Genomic DNA, 11,653 nt, shown 5'->3' on the forward strand with positions numbered 1-11,653 from the left:
AACGCTTATATGGCGTAAAGAAAAAATACCAGAAATATGGGAGGAAAACATCATAGTGTCCATCTACAAAAAAGAGGAATCACCGTAAAGAACAAAAAATACTCTCAAATGTTCTACTACACGAACTAACCCCATATACAGAAAACATCCTGAGCGAATGTCAATCTGCACTTGGACATAGAGGTCAACTCTTCACATTTCAGAGCTCATCCGGATGACCGAAATTTGTATGGAGGAAGGTGTGTACGAATAATGTTTATCCAGTAGTACACATTGGACTATGGCAAGGTGAAACCCTGTCAGCATTACTTTTCAACCTAGTCCTAAAGAAAGCTGTGAGAGCAGCGGAAATAAAAACCGGACTATTAACAATGTTGACATTATTGCAGATTCCATCTTAACCATAAAAGACATTTTCAGAAAGATCGAAGGAGCAACAAAGTATAATTAAAGATCAACGAAGAAAAGACGAAATACGTATGCATAAACAGAATGGGAAGAAGATATAGAATAGGGTAAAATGTAACAATCGATACTTGTAACTTTGAAAGAGTGAAACGTTTTAAATATCTTGGGGCGACAATCACTGCGGATAACGACGTCACTGAGGAAATTGTCGTGTTGGAGGCTTTTTGTAATAAAAGAGAACTCTACTAAAAGTCCTTTATTTAATCTGCGTCATGAGGTTCGGACATAAGCGCGCGAGATACCGGGCCGAGAGTCCCACATTCTAACCTCTCAAGACCATAGAATATGAACATCACAGACCACCGAAAACCCTGATGCAACAGAAATAAAAGGCAGAATTTCATCGACAAACTGCTTCCTATAAGCACTTAACCCTAAGAAGTCGAAAAGCATCACAAGGACATGCCAAATTAAAATATATAAAACAATTATTATTCCAATAATAACATATGGATGCGAAACTTGGACAATAATAAAAGCAAATGAACAAAAAATCATCAGCAAAATCTTTTGAACCCCACTATAACGCAAACACTAACCAATATAAAATGAGAATTAACGCTCTGCTCTACAACGATAGTGACATTATTCAAGAGATCAAATCCCAATCACTAAGATCGGCAGGACATGTACAAAGGCTCCACTACGAAAACCTTGTAACTTCTCAGAATGTGTTGGAAAGTCAAACTTTGATTTTTATTTAAAAAATCAAAAATAACTGTTTTGGAAAAATCAGGGTTTTTTTTATTTTTTTTTAATTTCATAAGAATATGGATTTCCTGTTTTTTTGTAGTAATTACAATTACAATATACAATAGTACATAGACACACATATGGACAATAAACACATTCAGTATTTCTTAAAACGCTCTATTTGCAAGAACATCTCCATCGGGACATGTTTTTTCGCCGATCTATTGTCGTTGTCGAATGCTTTTCGCGTATTTAGTTGGTGGTTTGTCAAAGGCTTGGAACTATTGAAAAATAGAGCATTAGGTGAGAACATTTAAACGGCAGGACGAAAAGAAAATAGCATACGGCATAGGGTTTTACATTAAAACAACAGATCCAAATAAATCTGGGTCTAGAGAGATTTGTAAAATGCGCAATAAAGAAATTCAAGGGATCGTTCAAAGACGTAAAGGACACCATGATGTTTGTAATAATAAGCAGCAAGAAACGAATACAGGTAGGTAAATAATATTTTGTTTTATTATTACTTATTACATTTTTATTTAACTTTCCATCTTGTAAAATCCACACAAACGTTTTCAAAAGAATTAACGCAGATATTATTTAAAAAATATCATGTTCTTTTTGTCTTTTCTTGCCAAAATTTGAATTCATGCATATTTTATTTATGTTAATACTTATAATTTTTAGATCCTTATTTATTTTTATTTTATACGATAAAAAATATTTCGCAATGTAAAGACTGTTAATTAATTACTAACTTTTTAAAAGGAAAATTTATTAACAATGGCATAAATTGATTAATTATGTTTTTAATTTTTTTTTTCTTTTTATGCACTCGAATGTCGTTGGAGAGTTCTGTAGAACTTGCTACTACGCCGTCTGCCCCGAGTTTCTCGATACTCACAACAGATTTGTCAAGCCTTTGGAAATCTCCGCAATATTCAAACAAAAAAGAAGCCCAAACAAAGAAAAAAAAGTTAAAATCAGCCTAATTTAAGTAGTTTCGTAATGCGAACATCGACAGTTGAAAAAGAAATGATTGACAAACAAATAGCAATAGCTAATTCGAGCTTTTGATACATTGAAAACTCTGAAGTAAAAAAAACACTTATTAAGACCCGCCGCCATCAAGAAAAACGTTATCAACAAGCCTTTTAGATGACATCTATGAGGAGGAAAAGGCAAAATGTTTTTCTTCTCTGTCAGGCCAATATGTGAATACGTCCATTTTCCCTACGAGGCAAGTTATATGTGCTATAATAGCAACTGAAGATGGACTAGCGCTTCTTTACGAAACGATTGATACTTCGGGAAAACCTCATACTTACAATATTTGACTGAAGTCATGAAAAACACTGAAAAGAGGCCTTATAAGTTATAACTTATTGCTGCTATGCACATATTTTGAATTTGCTGTGTAAAGACTTGCAAATACCTGACGTCAAAGAACATTTAATCCAAATTGTTAAGTATTTTCGCGATAACCATCTACCTAGAGTGAAATTCAGTCAAGCAGGAGACAACGCTTTAGTGGCTGTACGTCACTGAGTGGGATATATTATTAAAAATCTGTGAAGAAAACACAAACCAAATTGATTTGACCATTTACCAAAATCTTGGGCTTAAACATGCAGCTCAAGAATATTTAAGCATTTTAAAACCAATATCAGTTGCTTTTGATATTTTGCAGAGAAAAAACGCTCTTCTCTCAGATGCTGTAGAGGTATCAAAAATTTAAAAAAAAATGAGGATCGATATAAGCAGATACTCACGCCATATCATTTTATAACCTATATGTCGAACCCTTAAAAGCAACTGACTCGAAACACTCGAAGAAAGGAATCTTTTCAAACAATTAATAGTTTATATGGAAACACTGAACTTTATAAAGCTGAATGCCCGCAGGCGCCAATTAAAAAAAAAAATTTCGAATGAAATAATAAAAAACGTAAAAGGTGGTCGACATCATAAAAGGATCAGCCAAAATGCTACCAGTAATAAAACAGTTCCTATGTGCAACTGCTTCCTCGGCGTCAGTAAAACGAACTTTCATCATTTTTGGTTTTGCACACTCAGATATAAAGAACGGGATGGGAATGTGTATAATATTTAATTGTTTTATTTTTTTAAAGAGTCGTGTTTTACTTTTTATTTTGTGATAATATTTTTACGTTGTGCTTTTTGTGGTGGTATCAATAAAAAAAGATTTAAAAAAATAAGAGTTTGATTTAAATCATGATTTCAAATTAAAAAAATCAAGTGATTTAAATCACTTGATGAAAATGAGCCCAACCCTGCCAACGACGAAATACGTACAGTAGCGCGCGACTGTGGCTAACGACTTGGTCGGTGCATAATTGGGTATTTTAGAGTGGAGAGTAGGGGCAAAGGTAAAAAAGGTATTAAGGGGCAAAGGTAAAAAACAAAAAAAACACTGAAATATTCAACATATTGTGCTCGAATAAAAAATCTTAACGGCAATATTTATGGGATAAAAATAATTTAGAAATAAATGTGGAAATTGCATCGCTTCTAATGGGCTTAACCTTATTATTTATATTTTCCGAAAAGATGAGGTATTTCTTTACCATGGTAAAAACATTAATAGCTACGGACCAGTTTTGGTTAGTGGCAGACGTCAGAATTTATGCGCTCCTCGTCGTACCAAAGCCGATCTGACGCGAGACGAGGCGTTTCCGAAATTCGTCACGCGTAACGCGGGGGGTCGCACACTTTCTTTTGTTTCGAGAAGCAAACGAATCGGCGAAAGTCACTTAATTTCCCGGTTTTTATTAAATCCGCTTTAATTAACGTTAATTGCCTCTTAACGAAGCGTATATAGACGACGCCGATTATCATTCGCTTCGCACTTTCCTTGCGTAACAATGGACGCGCGTTGACGTTGTCGGTACTTAATGCAGTACCCGCGGACAACATCGTCGTAACCCTAAAGCGTACCGAGGATCTTGTTTAGCCAGTCAGCGAGGTCCTCCTTCAAAGGGTCGAGCTGTCTCGTTTGCGCTGATACCATCCTCTCAGTACACTCTTCCGCATACTCTTCTTCCGAGTACCGGTGAGCATCTCGGACACAAGGACCCCAGCTGTTTCTGTTCCGTGACGCGTTGACGCGCCCCAACGCCATCTGCGGAAACAAACTGACACTGACGTCGTTTCTTTCATAAATTCGCGGATCGTTAATTGACTTGTAGGACTTATTTAGGCACAAATATATTGTCCGACTTCTTGCGTTTGCATTGGTTTGTTATTTTCGTTACATTTGATGGCCATTTCGGCGTTTTAAACTGTAGAGTCAGGAAACGTCCCCGCAGACCTACACACCAGTTAATTCAATAAGGTCAAATGAGCTCTGATTAAATTCAATTATTGTGGTCATTCGCCCGACTGGTCTCTGAGAGCAACTTAAGACCTTATTTTATTATTTTTGAGTTTAATGCTTCGGGCAATATGTTACATAGTGAATGTTTACTGGAGTTTTATTTGTTTATTAACGTCTAAGCAGTCATTAATAATGCAAGCTGTCAGTTGCACATTTATTATTGTAAACAGTTTCGAAGTATACATCAGGATTTTTAAACTACGAAAATGCTAAGATTAAACGATTTTTTTTTTTCGGAGAAGCCGTTCGGACAATGACAATTAAAATTTATTGCTTTTTGTTTATTTATTTTCAATAAATAATTAATGAATGTTATTATATCATACTATGATTATAAACGATGATTAATAAATGTGAATCAATTTTTAAATTAGTTTTGTTTTGCTTTTCACATTTTTTTCTTTATCGTATTCAATCAGTTTTTATACAGAACCGACTATTTTTCTATATAATATCAACATAAACATGAACCTCATATGAAAGCAATGCAACCGTTCCCAATTTTATTTACAAACTATTTTTTTCCGCCAGACGTCTCATTGAATTGTAAAATCGGCAATAGTTTTCCACTTATCTGCGCCGTCGAAGATGTCGCAATAATTGCGAAAACCGGCATGCCGGCGATATTATTCGTACATGTTTGCCTCCGAATCCGCAATTATTATTTCTATGAATCCCATCTGTACGGGCGTGTAGGTACGGATCGTGGGCATACCCGCGCCCGCGCCTGTTTCGGATCGGTTTGCAGTAAAATAAATAAATAAATCAACGGACTCGTTGCAAAACGACTGTTTATTAATCCGCTTGCTACGCGTTCGCGGTATTAGAAGCGAAGACGGTGACGTAATAAGACAGTAAATAAACACCGAACTTTGAATTTAGTTTGGTTGACCTGTTTGAACAATGCATAGTAACAGAATACAAATAATATATGAAATAATCATTTTTCAATTCCGCCATTTGAGTTAGGTAAGGAAATTGATGCGGCCTGAACTATTTCTGAAATTTACATCGTTTCTTATTTTACAATGCTAAGGAAAAAAAAAACAATTTTTTTTGGTCTTAACGACTTGTGTGTTAAAAAGGTTGTTTTGTAGGCAACTGTTTAAATTTTGCCAAAGTCTGCTAATAATTTAATTTTTGTGTTTTCAAATATTACCATCATTACAGGATTATTACCAGTTAAGTTCACGTATTGTTATATATTTTGTTCCAAGGCAGTATACGAGAGTTTTGATTACGTTTGAAAAAAGGTCGTAGAAATCTTGATAGTTAAAGCGTTTCCTTCCGTGAAGGTTATTTCAGTGTAAGTAAATATATTATTATTAATACATCTTTATTGGCACACACATAAACCCTAATACTTAGAGTATATTGTGAATGAGCTCTTGTATTTACCTATCTGTTTGACCTTAGTTTCAATTCAGTTTTTGGATTTTTTTTATGTTTTATATATATATATATATATATATATATTATATATATATATATATATATATATATATATATGCGAACGATGCTAATTTACTGGCTTATTACGTCATCATAGATTTGACCAATCTGTTTTAGGTTACGTTACCGCAGTTAAAGAATACAATTTTTTAGGATAATGCAAAACTCATACTGTGTGAGAATGTATATATAAGCATATATTATTTTTTCAGTCTTCAAAATGCTTATGACGGCATCAGAATACATTGCGGAGCAGAAAAATCGAAAAATTTGCATTCAATGGCGGCTTAACCTATTCGGAATCTAAGAGCGTATTAAGCTTTTATTCGTTTAAGGTTTATTCCAAATTTAGATTTGAATAGATAATCTTAATATTGATTAGGTATCAAAATTTTCTGCGTATATCAGTCCGGACTTCTATTAAATCAGCGAGTTTGGGGATTGTCTATTTCTAGCAGTTAATATTCGTTTTCGTTCTTCTTCTTTTGCAAGAGTGTGCCTGTCGGCGATGAGGTTTCGTTTTAAAAAAAAAAATGCAGAAATAGATATGGAATTAACATGTCTGTTGGATTCGATTCAAGGTTTTAAGCCCCCCCCCCCCAAACCCCCTTCTACTATCCAATACGCTTCGCGAAATAATTTGCAATTACGGTCAATTACGCGGCTAATACCAGACCGCCGGTAAAATGCATATATATTGATGGTTCGCCGATTAGTGTTATTATTGGCGATTTTAGCGGTTTCATCCATCAAACCACTCGTCTCCCATAGGTCATACCAGTTCACAAAATATATCTACAGAGACATTATTCATTTGTAGAAACTTTATCACCCTGCACCTAAAAATATAATACGCTAAATTTATATTGCTATGAAGTTTCCTTCTTAAAGAGAGCTCACATCATTAAGTAAGGACATTTAATTAGACAACGTCCTGCATAAGGGAATCGCCACATCAATATTTTTCTATTTTTTTAGTTTCGCTTTAACAAAGCCTTGTTCTTCTTTTCAAATGGAAATTAGATACGATGCATGCTTACCAGGACACCGATGAACCGGGGGTTGGATTTTAACAAAAAAAAAATCAATAGCATTATTATATAAAGTAAATTTGTCCTCTATCAATCGGCCAAAAAGAAACATTTCACCGGACACACGACGACTTTGGGTGTAATTCTTTGAGAATCAGTCCCATATTTGTATTAAAATGCAATAAGCGGCCCACGGACGTTCGTTTCGCTTGTCAAGGGTTCAACTATGAAGAGGACAATCAAATATTATATTATATCTATATTTCTGTTGACTGATGATACCCCTGTAAACACTCGAAACCGAAATTATTCGGAGTAGCCAAAATATGTTCTTTTGGTTCAAAGCACCCTGCCTATGAGTCCTAGTGTTCTTGGCCAATGAAGTGTTAAGAAGAAAAACCCTATTTTAAAAATGTTTAAGCCCGATAGACACGATGCAATTTTTACACGTATTTCTGCATGTATTTTTAGCAGATAATAATTGGTGCTTAAAATGCATCTATTTTTGACTTGCAATTTTTTTATGGTAGACACGATGTCAGTTTTCGAGCAAACTGGGTTTGATTATTTTCTTGAAATCTTGTTTTCAAAGGTTAATACAAAGTAAAATACATGCAGAAATACATGTAGAAATTACATCGTGTCTACCGGGCTTTACAGACAAAAATTGCAATTAGCCATGGTAATTTTTTCATGGTAAACAATATGCAATTTTTTCGGGTAATATGGGCTTGATTATTTTCGTGGGATTTTGTTTTTTAAATTTTGATCCAATAAACGATATTTATTGCTCTGTTGTAAAAAGTAAAAGGTATCATAACAGAACGCAATAAAACAACAACTACTATTAGAATATGCGAAGGAACAGAAAAAGTACCAATAATTACAGGAGTTGGAGAGGCAATATCGGCGAAATTTTTCAATATGGCATTGGAAGACATATTCGAAAATCTAAATTGGAAAGGAAAACAATAACGAGTTGAGTGAAATGATCAAAGTAGTAAATATGCAAGCCCAAAGTATAGCACACAAAATTAATTACAATAAAACCCAATCAATTACAAATACAAAAGAGAACATTACAATCATAATAGAACAAGTCAAATATTACATATATCTGGGACAACAGATGAAAATGGGTCAAGAGAATCAAACACCAAAAAAACAAAAGTAGATGCAGACTTTTCTGGGTAACATTTGGAAAGCTGTTTTATCCCAAAGAAGAAAAAATATCCACAATACCTGAAAACCAGAGTTTATAACCAATTACTCATACGTGGGGCATAAGTATGGACATTTAACAAAGATAATGTAAACAAAATAAAGAAAACATAAAGAGCGATGGAAAGGCTAAAAGAATAAACACGTGGATTAGAGAGAAAACTAAAACCGCAGATGTCGGAAGAGAAATATCGAAGCTAAAATGCAAATTTGCGGTACACAATATTAGATATATTGATGAAAGGTGGAACGAGGTGATCATACCATGGAAACCATAGGAAAATAAAAGAGAAAGAAGAAGACCACACATGAGGTAGGTAGATGAAATTAAGAAATTTGCGGGTCCGAGATGGATAAACATAGCAAAGGATCGAGAAGAACGGAGACAATTAGGAGACGCCTATTACTGATGTCATAAACAACATATGTATATCCAAATTACGAACGCATTGTAGAAAACATGTTAGAGAAATTTAAGGAAATGATATAAAAAAGAAACGCAGATATCAAGGTCGATGGAACGATGCATTGATGGCAGATTACTGGTCATTAAAAAACGACAATTTGGCCATGGGATATACAAGACTAAACGAAGTTTTTCCTTCCAAAAACAAAAGGACTTAACTATTGTTTGAGACTTTGTTACATAATTTAGGTTTTTTAATTCGCTTTTTGTTCTTGTAGTAATAAAAATAATGTTTAAATCAACCGAGATATTCATTTGTTAATTCTTTTAATGTTGATAAAAAAAACGTTACGTGATAGAGGAAAATGCTTTTCTGATTTAAATTTAGGAGGCCAAAATTATAAAGAATCAAATATCAGATCAGAATCAACTTTCAAAAGTTTAAAAATTCTTAGCCTATGCAATTTTATCTGCCAAATTTCTTGCAATTTATTGGTAGCAAACATATGCAATATTTGTATAATTGTATCGTACCTATCGGGCTTTTGGTTGCAATTTTCTTGATGTAAAAACTTAATCATGATACCTTGAGTAAGATTTACTATTTTCAGTAACTATTTTCAACACAATTTAGTTCGAAACTAATTAAACTTTTCATTTGGAGTTCAAGAATAGATAATTTTTGAATGTACTATAGGCCTTGCGTTCCTATTTTCTTATGCCAACTGTTGGTTCTGAATGATGATGTAATTATTACATTAGAATAAGTTTAAATTTTATGTTTTTGGGTGGTGTGTACCCAGCACAATGTTATGGCAGTTTTTTAAACTGTCTACTGTGCAAAACTACCGACACGCTTTTGTTACTTAAAGTGATAAAACGCAGAAACTGCGTGCGCGTTCTCGTATCAAAAAACTTGAGTATCCAAAAACATTCTTTGAGATTTTTTATTTACAAATCTCCTAAATACAGAGTCGGGAGGTGTCTCACAATTGGAGCAAAAATGATCGATTCCACAAGGATACAGATTTTCAAGTCGACTAGGCTTCTATTATGGGCAAGCCGTTGGTTAATATATATAGAAACAAAAGAAAATGGCAATTACCAACTCGAAGTTTCCACTCTAGTTATTTTTTGTAAGCTCGGCGATGCGTTCTTAGACGCACACAAACATACACAATTCAAATATCCAATATAGGGTGTATCAAAGAATTCGTTAGAAGCGGTGGTATTATTTCCATTCAAAGAAATTTGAAAAAAAAAAGGTACCAAACAGAGCTCACATTGAAAATAAAACTTTTCGGAAAGCTGTTTTAAAATGTTATTAGAACAACTGAGTAGCAATTAAAAAAAAATCATAAATGCAACTTTTTCTTTAACCTACAAGTTAGTACTAATGGCAGTATCATCTCCTTTGAATATTCTTGATGGTGACAGTCTTGCGTAAGTATAGAACCTACTAATAATTTCATTGCTGGTAATAAATAATATATATTTTATGAATTGATCAATTCTTGTGTTGTTTATAGGTGGTTCCAGTAATGTATATATAAGCGACAAAGGAAATTTATTTTTTCGGCAAGTAAGCATTTACAGCCTATATATTACATGATAATTTTGTTTTATTAATAAATAATAACTCATCGAGTAGAACTAAGAATTAAGTTATATAAATATGATTAGATAAATAAAGTATTTCTATATATAATAACCAAAATTTTTAATTTGATTTTACCATTAGTATGACACGATAATGTATATCTGTATATTTTTTTCGTAATTAAGAAATAAAAAATATTGGTTAAATGGGCAAATTAGGTAAATACATTTTGAGTGATTTTTGAAATAACAGGTACTCCTGAAAAATAAATACATACTTCTCTTTTTTGACCAATAAATTTTTCAATATATTTTTAAAACGTTTAGATTTAAATATTCTAAGCAGGAATGGTACACCAATCTCTATATAATACGGGCTTTTTCTGGAGCTTTTTTCAACGGTTTTTTGTGAAGTTAGATTATGAATTTCCTCTTATCAAGTAATCAAGTAAGAAGAACGCACGGTTTGCGCATTTGTATAAATGTGTAAGAGAAAGAAAGCAATTTAGATTTTTAGCAATTTTTTTTTATTGTAAACTTTGTTACTTTTGCAGTACGTCGTTGCCATTTCAGTTTATAGAGAGTAAATGAAACGCTAAAAAAAGAAAAAATATTTTCAGTTTTTTTTATTATCCATGGTTTTTTTAATCGCTATACTAAATTCGCGGAAAACAATCGAATAGCGATTTTCCGTTATGTCGAGTCTTCAAAACTAGGACTAGTTAATTTTTTACCAGGCTGTTAAGTGAAAAGTGGGATAAAGATGCCGCGTATTTGACAAGGAAAAATCGGCCTTTTTAATGCATGCGCCTCACGTTTTCCAAACGCGGCTGTAAAAAACATCAAGACTAGTACCGTCGCGAAAATCCGTTCGGTTCGAAATTACCTTTTCTCACCCATATTTTGAGCCAGAGACTTTTTTACAAACATTTAAGGCCGCAGACGCACAGACTCGCACTCGAATATTTAAAAAACGAGATCACACCTACCTTGAAAAGCAGCGTAAACAAAACCGGCACAGAACCTCGGCAATTAAATCGACCGGCACGGATCACGAATAAATCCACATATTCGTTTTTTTAATATCCTGTTTGAATTCGTATCAAGGAGCTGTCAACATGACCTGTTTGGCGTTGACGTGTTTTTCTTGACGCCGCCGATAAATAAAAAGGATTGATTTATCCGCGTAGCCCACGTTCGCGCGCCACGAACCGTTTGATGTAGTGCCGGAGAGCGATCCCACTTCGTTGTCGACGATGCGGCGACGACGGGAGGCAGCGTGACGCCGAATCAGACGATGAACCAGAAAAAAAAGGCGCCGCTGCCGGTTCGGTGGGGCGAAGGGCGGTCAGCTCCTGACGGTGGCTGTTACTCGCGCTTCGA

The 11,653-nt window shown here is 34.1% G+C and overlaps 1 protein-coding gene across 2 annotated transcripts in view; it reads right to left on the reverse strand.

The window, feature by feature from the left end:
• LOC132704753 (growth arrest-specific protein 2-like) overlaps positions 1-11,653 on the reverse strand; it is a 26,047-nt gene extending 14,394 nt beyond the window's left edge. The window contains exons 1-2 of one of the 2 annotated variants that reach the window (XM_060674971.1): positions 11,260-11,652; positions 4,123-4,306 (exon numbers count right to left, since the gene is read on the reverse strand). In XM_060674971.1, the coding sequence (XP_060530954.1) occupies positions 4,123-4,306 (184 nt within the window). In that variant the 5' untranslated portion in view covers positions 11,260-11,652. Of the gene's footprint in view, positions 1-4,122; positions 4,307-11,259 lie in introns of both variants that reach the window. The other variant, XM_060674969.1, reaches the window with a different exon arrangement.

The sequence above is a fragment of the Cylas formicarius genome, unplaced genomic scaffold, assembly GCF_029955315.1.
Source record: "Cylas formicarius isolate icCylForm1 unplaced genomic scaffold, icCylForm1.1 PGA_scaffold_7__23_contigs__length_41026272, whole genome shotgun sequence".
Taxonomy (NCBI): domain Eukaryota; kingdom Metazoa; phylum Arthropoda; class Insecta; order Coleoptera; family Brentidae; genus Cylas; species Cylas formicarius.